General features: G+C 39.8%; 1 protein-coding gene across 2 annotated transcripts in view; it reads right to left on the reverse strand.

The window, feature by feature from the left end:
• Positions 1–23284, reverse strand: part of CHN1 (chimerin 1) — a 212560-nt gene that overhangs the window by 48590 nt on the left and 140686 nt on the right. For both annotated transcript variants that reach the window (XM_055397656.2, XM_088830214.1), the window contains exon 8: positions 3729–3806. In XM_055397656.2, coding sequence (XP_055253631.1) covers positions 3729–3806 — 78 coding nt within the window. The remainder of the gene's footprint in view (positions 1–3728; positions 3807–23284) is intronic.

Here is a 23284-nt window from a genome sequence, read left to right on the forward strand (position 1 = left end):
ATGGTTATGGGGTGTGGGAGGGATACACTGGAAGTTTAGGATTGACATGTACACACTACTATATTTAAAATAGATAACCAACAAGGACCTGCTATATAGCACAGGGAACTCTGCTTAATACTCTGCAATAACCTAAACGAAAAAAGAATTTGAAAAAGAATAGATACAGGTATATGTATAACTGAATCACTTTGCTGTATACCTGAAACTAACACAACATTGTTAAATCAACTATATTCCAATATAAAATAAAAATTTTAAAAAGTATCTATAATCCTTCATGTTTTCTTTTAATTAATTTGCCCAAGTAGCAGTTCTGTTATTATTATTACATTACATGTAATCTTGATTTTGTCTTATAGAGCTATTTGAATTAAACATAACAAATGGAATATTGAATAATTTGAAGGAAGTAAAAGAAATACAGAAGATTTCACTGTATTCTGTGGTGCGTGAAAATGCACTGCTCTTACATAACTATGCCTGGGAGCTAAGAAAGAAGCAAGAGCTTTCTTTAGCACCACAATCAAGCCAGGGTTCTCAACTGCATCAGGATCTCTGCTGCTGGGCAAGAAACAGTCTTGGTATGGATTCAGAAAAAATATCCACTTAGGGGTAATTTGTAATAACAGGAATAGTGGTTATCATGTACCTACACATATCAGGAAATTCAACTTTTCTCATGTAGAACCAGAGGTTTAGAGAGATGAAGCAACCTGCCCAAGGTCACACAAATAGCAAGCAAGTTTCTAAGGGCAAGGACTAGATCTGAGTTACCATTCAATCTGGAGAGCCTCAGATGTAGGATACAGTCACTGCTGGTGGGGTGCCTGTGTCTGACTTTTAATGGCAGGGGTGGTTTTGTTTTGCTTAGATTTTTAAGTCGGTTTAAGAAACTGCACTTGTGTACTTGCTCTCTCTGTTGTGTTAGGATGGGGCAGTTCTTAAAATGAGAGATTGACCCAGACACAGTTAAAATTATTTTCACTCTAATATATGCTGACTTTACAGGATAATCATTTTTAAAGGATGTGGTATATTTATTTTTAAATGATGACCTCCCTAAGAAAGACAACTATCTTTCCTGTGATAGATTCTGTATCAAATCCTTTCTTGTAAGTAATAATGGAGGGGGACTGTGTTATATAATATAGCAAAATGGGAAGCCTTCCTGTTTTTTTCTCTTTTATTATAAACAACACAATAACAAAAAACAAACACCTGCCTAGAATATGGAGTTAGGCCCAGTTGAATTTTTTGCGGGGGTGGGGGGGAATTTCACCGAAGGTACAAGATACTCGTGGCTTCACCTTCTGAAATGAGATCTGACAGCTGTTCCACACCACAGAGCAATGTTATATAACAAGGCAGTTCAAGAGGCAAAAAAGAAAACCACATTGAAGTGAGGCTTTGGTGAGTGGGTTGGTGGTTCAGCAGAGTACACTTTCAGCAACAAAAAAACAGTCAATGGCAAGGCCACATGAATGATTATCAGTATGTAAATGCTCAGGACCTTCCCGACAATAAATCTCTGAGCTGGACATACTTATACATCACAGGCAGTGACCTTCTAAGTGAGCATTTGTGTGGGACAGCACTGCTCCAGCCACAGACTCTGAATTCTTTTAGGGATGTCCCCGAAGTCAAGTATGCACCCCCCTTCTCTTTTTTATAACGTGACCCCGCAGAAACATTTTTTTAAGAAACAAGGAGTAATTTCAATGGAAAGAGTCAAATTTTGAGACTTTTGACCTTATTAGCAACTCTAAAGAATATGCAAGGCAATCCACTGTCCAACATGAGCTCTTCCTGAGCATAAATACTATACTTTTTTTTTAACAGTGAGTCCAAGATCATTTTAATTTTTTAGCTCCAGAAAGGGAAGCAGACTTCTACTTTTTAACATACTCTTTATAAACAACAACAAAAAAAACCTAGAATTTTAAAACAGTATTGGTACCAAGCTATGAGTCACAATTGGTCCCACAGTCAGCACTTTCTGGGTATACAAAATCTGCTCATTAAAGTCACATGTTAAATTAAAATTGAGAAATTACTGGAAGACAGAACCCAAAAAATGAAAGAATGTGCTTGTTTTGAAATTCTTGAACAGATCTACCCTTTGCTTTTTATCAATATTGACAGAAAGCATGTACAATGAACTTAGACTAAAATGGCATCCTTAACAGGTCAATCTGTTTCTGCTTAACATACCAGAGGGATATGTTTTAAAATCTCAGCCATTTTGAAAGAGTTCACATAATTTCCTGCTTAGGAACTAAATGGCTATTTTTGAGACCAAACATGTACATAACTTGATATTTGCAAAAGGGTATATTTGGGATCATTTTCCTGATAAAAATCCTGTAAGACCAGGTGGCACATCATGCAAGACACTGAGGCCTAGTACCTACAGGGACTGTTTAGGTTCATTAATGGAAGAGGTAGTTAAGACTGGATACATTTTACATCAAAGACTGGTTGAAAGGTCAAGGCTTTAATAATGTTGAAAGAGAGAAAAGAAAATACTACTTGGTTTACCTTGAAATATTGGCATGCATTCTGGAATGTATCCTTTATCCCCAGATAATCTGAAGTTCATAAAAATCTTTTTCACTATGGAAAAAGCTGAGCATATTGGAGGCTGGGTATTTGGCATTTTAGTAAAATTAATGCTAGTGTTAAAAATCAGGATAAATTGCAAATTTGGAATGAAATGTCTTACTACAGAGCTTGGTGCATTCTATCTGCTGAATAAATTAATAAACAAATGGAAGAGCAGGGTCTCCAGCCTTATCATCTTCTGAAAACAGATACCCCCTAATATCAAAACTAATGCCATTTTGTCTACACTAACAGTATTCTTATCTCAGGAACTTCATCATAAAGTTGTGTAACTACTGGGCAGTTACTATAGAAATGCTAGTGCATTTACCCATGAAGTATAATTGGGTCTCCTTACATACAGTCTCACATATGTTCTCTGAATTAGGTTGCAAAGGACTGAACTTCAAGGTCTTGTATCATGCTATAAATGCAGGCAAGATCTACACATAGTTTGAATCTACACACACATTTTGATGAAAAATGATTAAAGTACAGTTGGTAAAACACAGTAACATAATAATTAAAAACTATACATAGACACACATACACAAGGTGAAAGAAAATACTCAAAAAGTGAAGAGAAGCTCTAAGTGTCAGCAGCATAACAGTCCCATGGTAGCCATCCTCCTTTCATCATGGTCAATTCATTAGCAGAGGAGAAAAGACAGAAACTATGGGAAATGGACACCATCTGCTCAATCCAGATGCAACAGCACATGCTTCTTATAGCCAAAGCTTTTTACCAGAAACGAAAGGAGATAAGATCTAATCCTCTCACAAAACATCCCACAAAGGTGGTTAAACATTTGCATCACAAATAATAATGCCAAGATCATTATTGAGACCTTTTAAATATCAGTCAAGACTTTTACCATTGAGTACACACTGATCAAACAGAATACTAAATAGCATTAGAGAAAATGGGGTTGGATTCTATCAGCTTTACTCAGCTATTCCTTAAAAAAAAATCATGCTTAAAACATCTTCATTCCCTGAATAGCAAGAACAGTTTAGTCCAGTCATCCTAATTTTAAAAAGACATACTTTTAAGATATATTGTATATTTCAAGTAATGTGCATTTCCTTTCTTATAAGAAAAGGTTAAAAATAAATATTCTTACCTTGAAATTGTGGACCTTTTCATATTTTGGAATTTGTTCGTTTTCTTTCAGAGTTGCTCTTCTAACAAGTGATGTCAACTGCGAATAAGCAAAGAGTTTCAGAGGTTGCCAGATTGTCACAGACGACTTTTGAGAACCCAGTTTCATTCCCAAGGCTGCTATCAATAAATCTTGCTGACGGCCCTCTTGTTTTGATTTGTGAACTGTAGCTCTATTAGTTTTCCTACCCGACCAAGACTCTTTGGATGGCATTTTGGAATTCCCAGGAAATAAAGCAAACCTATATTGATCTATGTCTGTCGATGAACTCTATTCAGCTAACAAATGAGCATTCTTCCAGCCAGCCAGCACAGAGCCCTACCCTACAGAGAGCTGCAGAGGAACAGCACGGAGAGGTGGAGGAGGGTGATGAAGCACTTCTTAAAAAGAGGTCCACTAGCCAGAAAAATTCTTCTTTCTTCCCTTTTTTTTTTAAAGGGCTCTATATTTAAGCTTCTGAAAACTTAAAAGTCTGAACAGAAATAAAGAGTCGATGCCAACATACAAAACATTCAGCATTTCTCTATCCTTTTTAAAGAGCCATGCAGTTTTGACAAATGATACATTTCTAAAAGCTTTCTTTGCTAGTCAATATATTACTATCCATTCTGAAGGAGAGATGCCTACATACTGCCTGCAGTCAGTTTCTAGCAACCGACACCCCGGGAAGCCCCTGGCAGAGGGTGGGGGAGGGGAGGGGTTTGACAAGGAAGGCTGGATCAGACTGGTCACCGTAAGAAAGGAGAGAACCAATGAGAATCAAGCAACAGTATTTAAGTACTGTATTCCTCAACTCTGCATCTCCCTCCTCTCATGGAAGATTTTCTTGCTGGCTCAAGGCAAAAAAAAAAAATCAGTGGGAAGACAATGAGCACTGAATGGATCATGCATCATTACAAAATGGATTTTTTTTAACCTATTAAAAGCAAAGGGAAATTAACAAACACAGCACTAGGTTTTAAAAAGAAGGTACCGCCTGCCAGGTAAATTATGAAAAGCTGATCTATAATTTGCCTTTGTGCATATGGACTACAGTTAGTTAACTAAAACCCCATTTTATTAAACATCAGCAAAAGCTGAAAAGTATTTTGATGAAAAACAAAAGGAGGTTAACTAGGTATCATACTATTCTCACGAAAAGCAAGGAGCACACCCTTGTCTGCGCCAACAGCCTGGAACAGTCAGTTCAATCTACCATGAGTAGTTCTATTGTGCATCTGTAATTTTAAATAGGTCCAACCATTATTTTAGATCTTAATCTCAACATTCTTCATTCAAAGAGCTTCAGGCCAGGCCACAGTGCAGGCTGGTTGGGAACAGTCCCTCATGTACACAGGTCCCAGATGTAGTGCTGGACACTGAGGTGTCTGTTTGCTGATACAGAAAGGCAAGTGCTGGGCAAGAGACTCAAACCCAGTTCCATTTAAGAGCAATACCTATACAGTACATTTCTTTAAAACTAAGGGGCTGTAAACTTAGGTTTTCTCATATTGGTTCCCTCAACACCTCCCATCTGTTTCCTCATGCTATAGTAATTAAGTTTAACCCATTCTGATTCTAAAGTTGCTGCTACTGCTAAGTCACTTCAGTCGTGTCCGACTCTGTGTGACCCCATAGACGGAAGCCCACCAGGCTCCCCCGTCCCTGGAATTCTCCAGGCAAGAACACTGGAGTGGGTTGCCATTTCATTCTCCAATGTGTGAAAGTGAAAAGTGAAAGTGAAGTCGCTCAGTCGTGTCCGACCCTTAGCGACCCCACGGACTGCAGCCCACCAGCCTCCTCCATCCATGGGATTTTCTAGGTAATAATACTGGAGTGGCTTGCCATTGCCTTCTCTCTTCTTCTAAAGTTACATTGTATTTAAAGAATCAAAAATGCTATATTCAAATGAATTCAGTCCATCTGCTTAGATAAGTGCAAAAAATTTATTTCAGATTTCATAGTCTGTAAGGAGTATGGGGCCCCTGCAGACTCTAATTTAATCAGGGCATGAAGTGGTCCTTAAACCATGGCTGATATTGATAATACTGAACGACTGATTTGTAAACATACCCCAGTTTTTAAATTTGAGTTTATAGTTCCATCTCTTAAAATGATTTCTTTTTTGAAAGACACGTCTAAGTAAATAAAAAGGCAAACATTAACATTTTTATCTACAGGTGTTTCATTTCCACAAATTTATACCCTTACATGATTAATATGAGACAAAATTTTTTTTCCAAGTAGAAATACAATGGAAAGAACTTCCTTGCCTAACCTACATTGCTCTTTAGCTTAGACCTAGTTTGTCATGTGATGACTAAAAATAGAAAGGCCAGCCAACTCTTTAGTTACACAAAACCTAAAGTCAAGTTTATTTTTTCTCAGTGGGCTTGAAAAACACAGACTCTAAAGGCAAATTTGACAGTAATTTTTTTTCTCCACATTATTTAACAATGAATGCTTAAATTACTAAGTTAAAGAAAACAGTTACCCATGTAACCCAAAAAACTACTTTTCCTGAGTATTTCTGATCAAGAAATACGTTATTATAGATCATCCTAGGCCTTCAGCTGTGGTAACTAAAATTCAACCAAAGCATAAAAATATTCATACTAGAGTTCTCCAGAAAATTCATGGCTGAGTAAAGATGAGTACTTTTGTCTCTGAGAGGTAAGGTCTACCAAGACTCCGCAGTCACTGTCTTTCCTGAGTAACTGTTCCACCGAAGAAAGAAATACTGGAATAACTGCAACTTGGACAACTATCTAGGGCACTAAGAAGACAAAAAACAACGGTTCCAGATGAAGAACTTCTTAGCTCTCCTCAACTGGCCGGAGGTCTTGTCACTATTACACCTTCCATAACGGCAACTGCATTTCTGCATTAATTCTGAGGAGCTCTCAAGTCAGAATTGCTAACTCTTGAATTCAGAACCGGTATCAATGTTCTGACATTCCAGACAAATGTCTACCACTCTTCCTTATATTTTTCTGGCCCTATCTATCTGCTTAGATGGACTATCATTCATTATTAGGTACTTAAGCTCTAAGCACCCAGCCAAACACTTTACATATATACAGAATCCCATTAATTCCACAGAAAAACTATCTATGAGGCATATATTACCCTCATTCTATAGCGGGAAGAACTGAGGCCTACAGAAGTTCAGTCAGTTCAGTTCAGTTCAGTCGCTCAGTCGTGTCCGACTCTCCGCGACCCCATGAATCACAGCACGCCAGGCCTCCCTGTCCATCACCAACTCCCGGAGTACACTCAAACTCATGTCCACAGAGTCGGTGATGCCATCCAGCCATCTCATTCTCCGTCGTCCCCTTCTCCTCCCGCCCCCAACCTTTCCCAGCATCAGAGTCTTTTCCAGTGAGTCAACTCGTCTCATGAGGTGGCCAAAGTATTGGAGTTTCAGCTTTAGCATCAGTCCCTCCAATGAACATCCAGGATTGATCTCCTTTAGAATGGACTGGTTGGATCTCCTTGCAGTATAAGGGACTCTCAAGAGTCTTCTCCAACACCACAGTTCAAAAGCATCGATTCTTCGGCGATCAGCTTTCTTCACAGTCCAACTCTCACATCCATACATGACCACGGGAAAAACCATTGCCTTGACTAGACGGACCTTGGTCGGCAAAGTAATGTCTCTGCTTTTTAATATACTATCAAGGTTGGTCATAACTTTCCTTCCAAGGAGCAAGCGTCTTTTAATTTCATGGCTGCAATCAGCATCTGCAGTGATTTTGGAGCCCAAAAAAACAAAGTCTGACACTGTTTCCACTGTTTTTCCATCTATTTCCCATGAAGTGATGGGACCAGATGCCATGATCTTTGTTTTCTGAATGTTGAGCTTCAAGCCAACCTTTTCACTCTCCTCTTTCACTTTCATCAAGAGGCTTTTGAGTTCCTCTTCACTTTCTGCCATAAGGGTAGTGTCATCTGCATATCTGAGGTTATTGATATTTCTCCCAGCAATCTTGATTCCAGCTTGTGCTTCTTCCAGCCCAGCGTTCCTCATGATGTACTCTGCATATAAGTTAAATAAGCAAGGTGACAATATACAACCTTGACGCACTCCTTTTCCTATTTGGAACCAGTCTGTTGTTCCATGACCGGTTCTAACTGTTGCTTCCTGACCTGCATACAGGTTTCTCAAGAGGTTAACTTCCCCAAATTGTACAGCTATTAGGTTAAGTGGTGGATAGGAGTTAGGCTTTTAAACACTATGCTGCTGCTGCTGCTAAGTCGCTTCAGTCGTGTCCGACTCTTACCGACCCCATGGACTGCAGCCCACCAGGCTCCTCCATCCTTGGGATTTTCCAGGCAAGAGTACTGGAGTGGGATGCCATTGCCTTCTCCAAACACTGTGCCATATCCACTCAAATGAGAAAATGAAAGGAAACCATGGAGTCTGAGAGTAGTTGTTTTTTTCTCTCTGGTATTCAAGGTGTTTCTCTAGTTATTTTCTCCTTTCAGTTCTGAAGAGTAACAGTAGATTGTAAGACACAGCAAACAATGAGGAACACTGAATGGTAAGAAAAAACAATAATCACCAAGATCTAGATCTCAAGTGTAGCCCACAATACAGGCCGTAGGAAATGCAGCCCTCAGGCTCCATTCAGATACCCGCTCCTTCAGGATGCCTTTGACCATCTGAAGCAATTAGATGTGACACACCTGTGAACCTCAGAGTCCTTCACTTGTTCATCAATTACAAGACGTATCCCCTTCTACCTCATATCACAGCTGCCTATGTAGCTGTTTATATAGAACTAGGTCTTACACATCTCTATAAATCCTCAATCTAGCACAGTAGCTTGTACAAATAAAGATTCAATGAATAAAAATCAAATGAAGGCAGCTATTTTTACTGGAGGGCAGTGTATTCTAATAAAAAATGTGACTTAAAATCAGAGACACTGAAGTTTGAATCCTGACTTTGGGAGATTTATTTGTTGACTTGGTTATTACATACTATGGATAATAATCCTGGAGAAGGGAATGGCTACTCACTCCAGTATTCTTGCCTGGAGAATTCCATGGACAGAAGAGCCTGGCAGGCTACAGTCCATGGAATTTCAAAGAGCTGGACATAACTGAGAGACAAACACTTTCACTTTCATGTTCATGGATAGTAATACCTATCTTATAGGGTACTGAATAGTTTGGGGATGATACATAAAGAGGAAAGGACTAGAGAGAGTTCAGTTCAGTTCAGTCACTCACTCGTGTCTGACTCTTTGTGACCCCATGAACTGCAGCACGCCAGGCCTCCCTGTCCATCACCAACTCCCGGAGTCCACCCAAACCCATGTCCACTGAGTTGGTGATGCCATCCAACCATCTCATCCTCTGTCATCCCCTTCTCCTCCTGCCCTCAATCCTTCCCAGAATCAAGGTCTTTTCAAATGAGTCAGCTCTTCGCATCAGGTGGCCAAAGTACTGGTGTTTCAGCTTCAACATCAGTCCTTCCAATGAACACCCAGGACTGATCTGCTTTAGGATGGACTGGCTGGATCTCCTTGCAGTCCAAGGGACTCTCAAGAGTCTTCTCCAACACCACAGTTCAAAAGCATCAATTCTTCGGTGCTCAGCTTTCTTTATAGTCCAACTCTCACATCCATATAAGCACTCAATAAATGATACAGGGCTGCTGAGACAAATATTAGCTGCAGCATATGTACACTGTGTAATATAAGACAGGCTTCTATATAAGTGAAAGTCGCTCAGTTGTGTCCGACTCTTTGTGACCCCACGGACTGTACAGCCCATGGAATTCTCCAGGTCAGAATACTGAAGTGGGTAGCCTTTCCCTTCTCCAGGGGATGTTCCCAACCCAGGAATCGAACCCAGGTCTCCTGCATTGCAGGCAGATTCTTTACCAGCTGAGCCACAAGGGAACCCATTCTGCATAAGGAGTTAGATTAATCTGCCTTTGGTTCATACATATAAGCATGCCTAGAAACTCCTGCTCTTCTCTTTATATTATGGTCTCTATCAAATTCCCCCAATTCTAGTTCTAATCCTATCTTTCTAAAGGCATATAATGTGTGTTAGCTGAGGGAGCAGGGATGGGATGGGGCTAAAAGGAAAGAAGATTCTCAGCATTTGTTAAGATGTCAGGAACTATGTGTGATGCTTCATATCTTTCCTAGTTCTTGGTTATAGAGCCTGAGACATGTCGCATAATGGACATTTTAAAGGCGAAGAAAAGCTCACGGGTCATTCTTGCTGGAAACAACAGCAGTATTTTGCTTTGTATTTCGACTGGGAATCTTTGGCCTGTCTTGGACCTGACTCTGTCCATCCTTAACACAGATATCATTTCTGTATTCTGCTCGGATAAGGGTGACTAGGCTGGAAAGAGAGATGGAAAGGAGCAGATTCCACAGCTTCTCTGTGTCTACCTTTGTCCATACCATCTGTAGTTCAGAGAAGAGGATTGGGAAAATGGAGGCTGGTAGTGTTGTAAGAGGGAAATAGGTGACCTTGGAAAGGAATGCATTTGCTGGTTTTCAAATAAATAAATTTTGACCACTGCCCCCACTATGCTGCTGTCTAGTAACAATACTGGATTTGTGCTGAGCTAGCCTCTCATTTTCACCAAGTGGAGCAAAACAGGAACATGGGCTCTTGGGTCAGAGAGAAGTGCTGACCTTAACCCCTTCATCTACTGGCTGTGGTGAGTCTTTGCTCAAATTACTGATTTAAGTGGATTAAAAGTACTTACATTACAGAATGATTAAGAATTAAATGAGATAATAAGCATTTTTCATTATTCCTGGCACAGAAAGTAATTAATAAATAGAAGTTTCGCCTCTTTTCCTCCCAAGACCCCATCTGTCCAAGTTCAGAGTTAGTATAACCTGGGACAGTGATACACATTAAAGACCCAAGGCCACTGTCCTAAGCAACACGAGTTTCAGGTCAAACTGTAGCCACATGGTTTAGGGACACATCATAGGGATCGGTTCAGTTCAGTCACTCAGTTGTATCCCACTCTTTGCAACCCCGTGGACTGCAGCATGCCAGGCTTTCCTGTCCATCACCAACTCATGGAGTTTGCTCAAACTCATGTCTATCGAGTCGGTGATGCCACCCAACCATCATCCTCTGTCGCCCCCTTTACCTTCTGCCTTTAATCTTGCCCAGAATCAGGGTCTTTTCATAGGCATCACCATTCTGCAGTTTTTAAACTTACCATGTCCTGGTAATCTGAACCCCTGGGCTCAAACTGAGTAACCCCTGTCCTCTCCTCCTTCCTGCCTCAAATCCTGTTTACACTAAGGTACAGATGACTGATTACACTTCCTTTTCCATGAATATCTGATTTTAGTATGGGACCAAGACTAAAGCCAAAAGAATAAATCTCCAATTACCGAATGTCAGGACACACTAACAGTAAGAATGTTTGCTAGAAAACTAAGAAGACCTCATGCAAACAGTTACGTCCTTTGTAACATCATGATGACATCACACTCATGAGCTCAGTGCTCCAGTTAACTAAGCTAAATCAACATTCCATCGAATAAGTACCATAAAGGATTGTTCTAGCTGGCATGGCCCTAAGGCTCATGGACGTGTAGAATAGCTGGATTTACTTACTACTGGGTGATCTAAAACACAATTCAGATTTAGCAAATTCTGCAATTTCTACAAAATGTTGAAACCGAGTTATAAACAACAGCTCTTCCACAATCAAAATTTGTAGATCCAAGCATATTCATCTCACTCTAGATATACTGATTATTCATATGTGTGTCCCCTAAATTATCATTTGTAACCTAGTTTCTCTCCATTACAGCTGAGAGTGGAACATATTCAAGGTACTTAACAATTATATGTCAGCTTATATTTATTAACTGACAACTACACGGCACTGTACTAGTAAATGCTTTATGGGTATGACGTACTTTAGTTCCCCTTCATGGATCACAGCCTTGTCATGGTGAAGGGGCTTGCATAACTCAATGAAGCGACAAGCCATGCCATGCAGCACCACCCAAGACAGATGGGTCATAGTGAAAAGTTCTGACAAAACATGGTCCACCAGAGAAGGAAACGGCAACCCACTTCAGTATTCTTGCCATGAGAACCCTATGAACAGTATGAAAAGGCAAAAAAAGATATGATGCTGAAAGATATGACTCCAGGTCAGAAGGTGTCCAACATGATACTGGGTAAGAGCAAAGAAATAGCTCCAGAAAGAATGAAGTGGCTGGGTCAAAGTGGAAATGATGCTCAAGTCCTGTTAGGTTCATGAATCGAGATAAATTGGACAAGGTCAAGCAGGAGATGGCAAAAATGAACATTAATGAATATCGACATCTTGGGAATCAGTGAACTAAAATGTACAGGAATGGGAGAATTTAATTCAGATGACCATTATATCTACTACGTGGGCAAGAATCCCTTGGAAGAAATACAGTAGCCTTCATAGTCAACAAATCTGAAATGCAGTACTTGAGTGCAGTGTCACAAAAGACAGAATGATCTCAGTTCCTTTCCAAGGCAAGCCATTCAACATCAGAGTAATCCAAGTCTATTCATAAAGACCTACAGCACTCAAACCAGTTAACCCTAAAGGAATTCAGCCCACAATTCTCCTTACAAGGACTGATGCTGAAGCTCCAAAACTCTGGCCACCTGATGCGAGGAACTGACTTATTAGAAAAGACCCTGATGCTAGGAAAGACTGAAGTCAGGAGGAGAAGGGGACGACAGAGGATGAGATGGCTGGATGGCATCACTGACTCAATGGACATGAGTTTGAGTAAACTCTGGGAGATGATGAAAGATAGGGAGCCTGGTGTGCTGCATTCCATGGGGTCACAAAGAGTTGGACATGACTTAGTGACAGAACAACAACAACACTTTCTAGAATTAACACCCAAAAGATGTCCTTTTCTTAATAGGGGATTGGAATGCAAAAGTAGGAAGTCAAGAGATACCTGGAATAAAAAGCAAATTTGGAGAGGAGTACAAAATGAAAGAGAGCAAAGGCTAACAGATTTATTACGAAAACATGCTGGTTATAGCAAACTCTCTTTTCCCACAACCCAAGAGATGATTCTCCAAATGAACACCACTAGATGATCAATAATGAAATAGACTGATAATATTCTTTGCAGATGGAAAAGCTCCATACAGTCAGTAAAATCAAGACCTAGAGTTTACTGTGGCTCAGATAATGAGCTCTTTATTGCAAAATTCAAGTTCAAATCGAAGAAAGCAGGGAAAACCACTAGGCCATTCAGGTATGACCTAAATCAAACCCCTTATGATTACAGAGTGAAGGTGACAAATAGATTCAAGTGATTAGATCTGGTAGACAGAGTACCAGAAGAACTATGGATGGAGGCTTGTAACACTATACAGAAGGCGTGACCAAAGCCATCCCAAAGAAACACAAGAAGGCGAAGCGGTTCTCTGAGGAGGCTAATAATTAGCTGGGGAAAGAAGAGAAGCAAAAGGCAAAGGAGAAAAGGAAAAGATATACTTAACTGAATGCAGAGTTCCAGAGAACAGCAAGGAGAGATAAGAAGGCCTTCTTAAATGAATAATGCAAAGAAACAGAGGGGAAAAAAAGAATAGAAAAGACTCTAGATCACTTCAAGAAACCTGGAGATATCAAAGGAACATTTCATGCAAGGATGGGCATGATAAAGGACAGAAACGGTAAGGACCAAACAGAAGCAGAAGAAATTAAGAAGAGGTGGCAAGAATACACAGAAGAACTATACAAGAAAGGTCTGAATGACCTGGAGAACCACAAAGGTGTAGTCGTTCACCTAGAGCCTCACATCCTAGAGTGCAAAGTGGACCTTAGGAAGCATCACTATGAACAAAGCTAGGGGAGGTGATGGAATTCCAGTTGAGCTATTTCAAATCCTAAAAGATGATGCTGTTAAAGTGCTGCACTCGATATGCCAGCAAATTTGGAAAATTCAGCAATGGCCACAGGACTGGAAAAGGTCAGTTTTCATTCTGATCCCAAAGTAAGGCAATGCCAAAGGGTGTTCAAACCACGATGTAACTGTGCTGATTTCACAAGCCTGTAAGACTATGCTCACAGCTCTTCAAGCTAGGCTTTAGCACTACATGAACTGAGATGTACAAGCTGGGTTCAGAAAAGGCAGGGAACCAGAGATTAAATTGCCAACATTCACTGGATCATGGAGAATGCAAGGGAGTTCCAAAAAACATCTATTTCTACATCACTGACTACACTAAAGCCTTTGACTGTATGAATCACAACAAATTGTGGAAAATTCTTAAAGAGACAGGAATACCAAACCACCTTACCTGTCTCTTGAGAAACCTGTATGGAGGTCAAGAAGCAACAGTTAGAGCCAGACATGGAACAATGGACTGGTTCAAAATTGGGAAAGGAGTATGTCAAGGCTGTATATTGTCACCCTGTTTATTTAATTTCTATGCAGAGTATATCATGTGAAATGCTGGGTTGGATGAATCACAAGCTGGAATCAAGATTTCCAGGAGAAATATCAACAACCTCAGATATGCAGATGATACCATTCTAATGGCAGAAAGTGAAGAGAAACTAAGTAGCCTCTTGATGAGGGTGAAAGAAGAGTGAAAAGGCTGGCATGATACTCAATATTCAAGAAAAACTAAGATCATGTCATCTAATCTCATTACTTCATGGCAAACAGAAGGGGGAAAAGTGGAACTGTGACAGGCTTTATTTTCTTGGGCACCACAATCACCGTGGACAGTAACTGCAGCCATGAAATTAAAAGATGCTAGCTCCTTGGAAGGAAAACTATGATCCACTTAGCGTATAAAAAAGCAGAGACATCACCTGGCTGACAAAGGTCCATCTAGTCAAAGCTATGATTTTTCTAGTAGTCGTGTACAGATGTAAGAGTTGGCCCATAAAGAAGGCTGAGAGCTGAAGAAATGATGCTTTCAAATTGTGATGCTGTAGAAGATTCTTGAGAGTCCCATGGACTGCAAGGAGATCAAACCAGTCAATCCTAAAGGAAATCAACCTTGCATATACATCGAAGGACTGTTGCTAAAGCTCCAATACTTCAGCTACCTGATGTGAAGCAGTGGAAAAGACCCTGATAAAGACCAGTGGAAAAGACATTGGAAAAGACCCTGATAGTGGGAAAGACTGAAGGCAAAAGGAGAAGAGGGTGGCAGAGGATGAGATGGTTAGATGGCAACATGGTTAGATGTCTGACTCAATGGACATGAACTTGAGCAAACTCAGGAAGATAGTGGAGAGCATAGGAGCCATGCTGCAGTACATAGGGTTGGAAAGAGTTGAACACGACTTAGTGACTGAACAACAACAAAGTAGCTTAGTTGTTAAAACAACAGGGCGGGTTTCATTTTATAGATAAAGAAACAGAAGCTCAGACAGATTAAAGTCACCTAACTAGTATGCTAAAGCTGAAACTCCAATACTTTGGCCACCTCATGCGACGAGTTGACTCACTGGAAAAGACTCTGATGCTGGGAGTGATTGGGGGATGGGGACGACAGAGAATGAGATGGCTGGATGGCATCACCGACTCGATGGACATGAGTCTGAGTGAACTCCGGGAGTTGGTGATGGACAGGGAGGCCTGGCATGCTGTGATTCACGGGGTCGCAGAGAGTCGGACACAACTGAGCGACTGAACTGAACTGAACATGCAATTTGGAAAGGCTATCATTTGAATAAGTTTCTGGATCATTTATATTCTAGTATCCCTGAGATCACTAGCCAATTTAGTACTGCTTATATTTGAATTTTTAGCATCTACCAGATTCATCACCTCTTCAAAATTTTCAAGTAAATTTTAAGTCAAACATTAGAGATTTCTACACAGGACTCTATAAATTCCTGAAGTTATACTGGAATAAGTAATTTTTATGTTGCACAGGAAACTCTTAAACCTGACCAGGGCTCTAAATTTTTATGCTCCTGGCGTGAGCCACATTGTAATTTCTAACTGAGCTGTCACTACATAGGGCTCCAGCATTAGCATAACCTCTCTCTAAACAGACAACAATAAGGCACAGCAATGCGTTCATTCACTGTCTAATAAATTTAAACCACACGACATTAACACTCACACTACCAAACTCTGTACACTCTCACATGTTCTGTGACTTACATGCAATTACAGAAACATAAGACATTTAAAAACACAAACAAAAAAGCACAGCCTCGCATTCCTTATTCTTGCAAGAACAACAGACATGATCAACTTCTTCAGGCGACAGTTTGAGGCCAAGAGGAGCGGATAGAATGGCACACGGCCTGGTTACCAAGCCTGGTTCTGACTACCAGCCAAGTCCCTGAACTTTTTTCTAACTCGCAGATCTACTAAATGAACTCCGTGGTCTTCTCCATATTTTAAAAAGAAATTCAAAAGGAAGAAGGAAGGTTCACACTCATTCAGCACACAAGGATGTAAAAATGTGACTGTGTCTAACTGGGAAAGGCCAGCTGGCTACGAGCGCATCCCTTCAAGGTAGCTCTGCCTAGTGTACTACAGGCTTTTGTATGGTACTCAGTTCTGCAGTACTCAGAAACTTAATCTGTCAGCAAGGAGGTCACATCTATTTCTCAAGAGGAGACTGACATAATGCCAAGCTCATGAAACTGACAGGTAAAGGCAGAATGATGGTTGTGTAGTTTATATGAGATATAACGATCATAAAGTGGGTGACCAACATGCTCTCTTTTGGGTAGCATACCTACACTGGAAAGAAAAAATCATTAGGAAGCAGAGAATAGAATCAGGCAAATGAAGTGGGTTAGATGAACTGAATACTGAACGCACAGAGCTAAGACATCCTTTGAATCTTCTATAATTAGGATGGCTCCGCCACGGAACTAGGATGTTCAGTGCCCATTTATTGAGAGGTACCTTCATTTTAGGTCAATACTTAGATTGGCATAAGCAGCTTCTAGCTCTTGGAGTCTGGTTTTTCCAGGTGGGTCTTTATGATGATTCTGCATAGTTCTGCTCAAATACCTTAGGTGGTGATCTTAAATTTCTTTCATAGAACAGCTTATTTTTTTCATTTACAAGTTCTTAATGGATACTAGATTGTAGCCCTAGTGTACTGATAACAATTTTATATAATAGGTGCTTTGGGAAAAGAAAATAAATGGCAGATATTTCCTGGCTTGGAATCATGTAACAAGTTAATATACACATGTAATTATATATAAAATTATATAATAAGAGTATAATATTCTAGTCTAACAGTCTCCAGTATTCAGACATTGGCAACAATAGCTGTATGGCGATCATAACATTTTTTCTTGGTTCTTCCAAATGAAAAGTTGAAATCAGCCTCCATGGGAACTTGTTTCCAATTTTCCCCTCTAAATGAACCTGAGGGCTAATTAGGGAAATATGTCATTAACATTTTGGTTTTGTTTTACCCAAATTTTTTATATCTATTACTTGCACAACTTAAAGAAACACTTTTATTGTTCTGTAACAACAGAGGACATGAAAATAGAGAATCTCTGACAACAAACTACCGCACAATTGCACTCATCTCACACGCTAGAAATGCTTGAAATTCTCCAAGCCAGGCTTCAGCAATATGTGAACCGTGAACTTCTAGATGTTCAAGCTGGTTTTAGAAAAGGCAGAGGAACCAGAGATCAAATTGCCAACATTCGCTGGATCATCGAAAAAGAGAGTTCCAGAAAAACATCTATTTGTGCTTTATTGACTATGCCAAAGCCTTTGACTGTGTGGATCACAATAAACTGGAAAATTCCTCAAGAGATGGGAATACCAGACCACCTGACCTGCCTCTTGAAAAACCTGTATGCAAGTCAGGAAGCAACAGTTAGAACTGGACATGGAACAGACTGGTTCCAAATAGGAAAAGGAGTACGTCAAGGATGTATATTGTCACCCGGCTTATTTAATGTATATATTTTGGACTGGACTGGAGGAAAGCATAAGCTGGACTGGAGGAAGCGTAAGCTGGAATCAAGATTGCCGGGAGAAATATCAATAACCTCAGATATGCAGATGACACCACCTTATGGCAGAAAGTGAAGAAAAACTAAAGAGCCTCCTGATGAAAGTGAAAGAGGAGAGTGAAAAAGTTTGCTTAAAGCTCAACATTCAGAAAACTAAGATCATGGCATCCGGTACCATCACTTCATGGCAAATAGATGGGGAAACAGTGGAAACAGTGGCTAACCTTATTTTTCTGGGCTCCACAATCACTGCACATGGTGCCTGCAACCATGAAATTTAAAGACACTTACTCCTTGGAAGGAAAGTTATGACCAACCTAGACAGGATATTCAAGAGCGGAGACATTACTCTGTCCACAAAGGTCTGTCTAATCAAGGCTATGGTTTTTCCAGTAGTCACGTTTGGATGTGAGAGTTGGACTGTGAAGAAAGATGATCACCGAAGAATTGATGCTTTTGAACTGTGGTGCTGGAGAAGACTCTTGAGAGTCCCTTGGACTGCAAGGAGATCCAACCAGTCCATCCTAAAGGAGATCAGTCCAGGGTGTTCATTGGACGAACTGATGTTGAAGCTGAAACTCCAATACTTTGGCCACCTGATGCGAAGAGCTGACTCATTGGCAAAGACCCTGATGCTGGGGAAGATTGAGGGCAGGAGGAGAAGGGGATAACAGAGGATGAGATGGTTGGATGGCATCACCGACTCAATGGACATGGGTTTGGGTGAACTCTGGGAGTTGGTGATGGACAGGGAGGCCTGGCGTGCTGCGGTTCATGGGGTCGCAAAGAGTCAGGCACGATTGAGCAACTGAACCGAACTGACAACAATTAGAGACTTTAAATCCAGTGCAAAACTCTGGGATCTTGGTTGTTTCCAGTTTTTTCAGAGATCTTTTTGTTGTAATATGCATAAGGAAAGTACAACTAAAAAGCTAAAAAGCAGACTCAGATAGACATCAGGAGTATTTTCAGATTTTAAACTGCCATAAGAGGTTATTTCATGTTATTGCAGCTCAGTGAACATTTCACAATCACCAATTTAACAGAAGCAAACCAATGAGTCAGAATAAAAAACTAGACATTATATTATCAGTTTTCTCATTTCTCTACTGATTTCAACTGATTAGGATAAGATGAAGTCTATGTGATTTGATTATTAAAAAAAAGTGCTACTGATTTTTTAAAACTTGAGTTATAAAAGCATATTTCCTATATACACAGTTTGATTAGAATATTCCAACTGTAATTTATTTTAATGGTGAAGCCATTGCCTTCTCTGGGGATCTTCCCAACCCAGGGATTGAACCCAGGTCTCCTGTGTTGCAGGCAGATTCTTTTACCATTTGAGCCACCAGGGAAGCCCAATATGTATAGTTTGATTAGAATATTCCAATTGTAATTTAATATTCACTTTAAGCCTCAATAAAGACAAATGTGGGCTCATGGTATAAAGTGTATTCATGAAGTTCAAATTGAACATACTTCTGAAAGTCTATTTTTAATATTAAAAAGTGGCAACAGTGGCCTGAAGGTAACAGATTTAACTTTCATAAATAATTTCCCTGAGAAGTATGGGAATAATTCACAGATGTGTTAGTCATTTACCTCAGTGCCAGATATTAATTTGTCCTTTCTTTGTAATGACACTACCAAATGGCATGTTTTACATTAAGATAATGATGTTGAAAAAAAATAACCTGCATCTGGGCATTTTCTAAAATAAACATTTTATATTGTGTTCATAGTATTTCATCTCATGAAATTTCTGTTAGTTCAAAGGATTCTCATGAAACTAAGAGAGAACAAACCCTAACTTAGATGTTCTTTTTCACCTAAAAGATAGATTCTTTCACATATATATATGTATGTAAATATATAATATACACACACACACACACACACACATATATAATCTAATTATATTAGATTCTTCCGTATGAACCTTGATATCTCATGAGTGATTTGAGGCATCTAGACCAGGCCCCAAAATGATCAGCACATTATAAAATTAGACACAGGAAGACAGACTACAGTCAACTTCCTGTGAAAATGAAGAAGGAAAGACTAAAAGGTGATTTAACATCTATCTTTCAGCGACATTTTAATGTACTAACAGGGATCTACCTTGCAGTTTTCCTCCTCCACAAAGGATAGGTTAATGGGAGATAATGTAAGGAGCAACTGAAGATCTCAGGCTGATAAGATCAAATGCTACTTAAGGCGCTCTGGCCAGCTTCAGCTAGTGCTTCATTACCTTTTCCATCAAAAAGCCGCCAATAGCAACCAAGAGTGAACCGGGGTGTGCAGGGATCCAGGGGTGGCTCTCCAAGTTCCCCAAATGTACCCATATAAAAACGTTGTTGATTAATGACTCCTGAGTAAAATCGATGCTCTGGGAAGATGTGTCACAGTGATCTTTAAGTTTAGTATGTCCCTGCCTAGAAACAGGAAATCACCACCGAGTTTCAGGAAAGCAGGTGTGAGTGACTGAAGGTGCCTTACAAAATCCCTTCCAGCAGCAAGTCTGATCCTGTCACCATGGTGCACAGCAAGAAGTAATCAGTGAGGTAAATAGCTTCATAATCCTGTTCTAGCATCATTCTACAATAACTTCAATTACTGTATTCTTCTGCCTGTTCGGTTTAAAAAAATTCAGGCCGAACTCTTACACTGTCTCCAAACCAGCAGCACTTGTTTAGACAGAGTTTTAGATTCTAAAAGTGCTTTTTTCACACACATTATTTCACTGTATTCACATACATTATTTATTCACATAAATTATTTCACTGTTATCCTCACGTTCCTATTTTGCAGAATGACAGTGCAAAGATGTGAAGGTAATTGATCAAGGGCAGAAACTGATAAGCAAAGGGGCAATGGTGGGGGATCCAGGCCTCCCAATTCACACCTATTCTCTGTCCATTCCACCTACTTTCCTGAGACCTGGAGATAAGATCACTTAACACGTAAGGAGGTTGACTTTTACTTTAGTAAGGCTCCGGGCTACAAAGACCCAGAACTATCAGCAAGCAGAAATATTCACAGCTGAAAATTACCTTCCCCAATTCAGTGCTAAGCCTGACAAATGGTTTATAACACCCAGAGAAGTAAGGTCAGCCTTGGTGATTAATTTCTGGCATTTAAAATGCCTTTTTCATTATTTTGAGGGTAGTGGATAAAGTGATATTTCCTTTTCCTGATGGATACGCAGCTCCTTCATCAAATGTCTCCCAGGACTTCAAGGGAAGTTACTGAGCAGCATGCTTGGTTTTATTTTTGCACTGGGTTTTCATGTTTTTTGTTTTTTTAAATAAAAACAAGTCAACAAAACTACCTTCCAAACAAATGAATTGAGAGAGAGGTCTCTTGAGCAACTAATTAAGCTGTCTTTAGAAATAGGTAATTAAACTTTCCATTAAAATTCACCAGACATACATAATTTACAAAGTGGAAAGCCATTCTAATCTTATGGGTAAACAATCAACTAAGGCTTATATTTATAACAGAGATTCCAGATTGGCCACTGCCATGAGTAATTATATAATATGCATTTTTCTTTAGAAGAATTTGGGTTCTGGACATGCAGCCTGGAAAAGTGCAAACACTGCATACAGCCCACAAATTCATTAAAAGAAAGTACAGAAATGGTCAATGCATATATTACTAGCTTCCCCCATGGCTCACTGGTAAAGAATCTGCCATTAATGCAGGAGATCCAGGTTCAATCCGACTCTCCATCCCAGCTCTCTCTTGCTCTCCTTCCACTATGAATGTGCCTTCCTAAGCATTCTAATGCCCAAACAATAGGGAATTTTGCTGAATACATCATATAGTTGTTGTTTTTTTATCAGAAATAGTGCCCACAGAGAGCTGCTGTTTTATTTACAATAGCCAAGATACTGAAGCAACCTAAATGTCTATAGACAGAAGAATGGATTAAAAAATGAAGTGTGTATATATAAATATACACACACATAGACACACACAGTGGAATATTATTCAGCCTTAAAAAGAAGAAATACCATTTGCTGCAAAATGGATGGAATTAGGGATCACCACCTTAAGTGAAGTAACTCAGAGACATCACTTTGCCAACAAAGTCCGTCTAGTCAAGGCTAGACATGTCTGACTCTTTGCGATCCCATGGACTGTAACCTGCCAGACTCCTCTGTCCCTGAAATTTTCCAGGCAAGAATACTGTAATGGGTTGCCATTTCCTTCTCCAGGGGATCTTTCCGAAAAGTGATGGGAGAGGCATAAATTGGGCTTGCCCAGTGGCTCAGCAGTAAAGAATCTGCCTGCAATGCAGGAGCCACAGAAGGTGTGGGTTTGATCCCTGGGTTGGGAAGACTCCCTGGAGGAGGGCATGGCAACTCACTCCAGTATCCCTGCCTGGAGAATTCCAAGGACAGAGGAGCCTGGGAGGCTACAGTCCATAGGGTAGAAAACAGTCAGACACAACTGAAGCGACTCAGCATGCATGTAGGCAAAAGGCATAAATTAGAAGTTGGGAATGAACATATACACACTACTATATATAAAATAACCAATAAGGACCAACTGTGTAGCACAGAGAACTATACTCAATACTTTATAATAATTGAGAAAAGAATCTGAAAAAGAATAAGTATATATAACCGAATCACTGCTGCACACCTGAAACTAATCCAGCATTGTGACTCAACTCTGCCCCAATAAAAAAATGAAAAAAAAAAACAGAGAGCTGCTGTTTCTAAACTCTCCTATTCAATCTGTCTCATCACCCTTTAAAACAATTTTAAGAAATTTTAAACTAAAGTTCAGTGTTATTTATAGTTAAGTAGTTAGGAGCTTGGCTTCTCTGTAAAAAGAATCTCAACTTCACTTATTAGTTACTGGATCTTAGGAGAAGTCGCAGTTTCTTCCTCTGTAAAACTGGAATGATGATATAAGCTACCTCGTGAAATGAGACAATGAATGGAATGTGTGCAAAGCCTGTATCTTCAGCACCCAGCACACAGAGAGCTCTCAAAGATCAGGTGGTGGTAGTGTCGATGACATTGCTGACATCATTAGCGTCAGTCTTATCATCTAACACGATGCGTGGAACAAAGCAGATACTAAATACTGAAGGAACGAGCACACAGTCAAGGTACATTTGCAAGCCTTGCTGAATTCTTCAGACTCATAGACAAATGCCTATCTGAACGGCGCCAGCTTCCTGGTCTTATGATATGGCCAGAATAGATTGAACACAAAGAAAATGGCCATTTTTAACAATGTCTTCTGGCTTGATTTAAAAATAAAAAGTAACTGCTGGCCAGAGGTGCAAACCAGCAGAACATCTTAAATAATTTTTCCTCATTTGACAGTCAAAATGTATGCAAATATGAACTGAAAACATGTTAAAGAGAAAATGTGTGACAACATAGGTATCTTAGCAACACAGCTGACTACAGGATAAGACTGAATTGAAAATGTTTGTTGTGTTACGAGAACAGATGCCACCTGAAATAAGGATGTCTGAGATTCACGAACTGCCATTTTTCAATTCCAAAGATGGCTGAATAAT

This window comes from Moschus berezovskii, chromosome 2 (assembly GCF_049115385.1).
Source record: "Moschus berezovskii isolate FMDL1 chromosome 2, NW_MosBer_1.0, whole genome shotgun sequence".
Lineage (NCBI taxonomy): Eukaryota > Metazoa > Chordata > Mammalia > Artiodactyla > Moschidae > Moschus > Moschus berezovskii.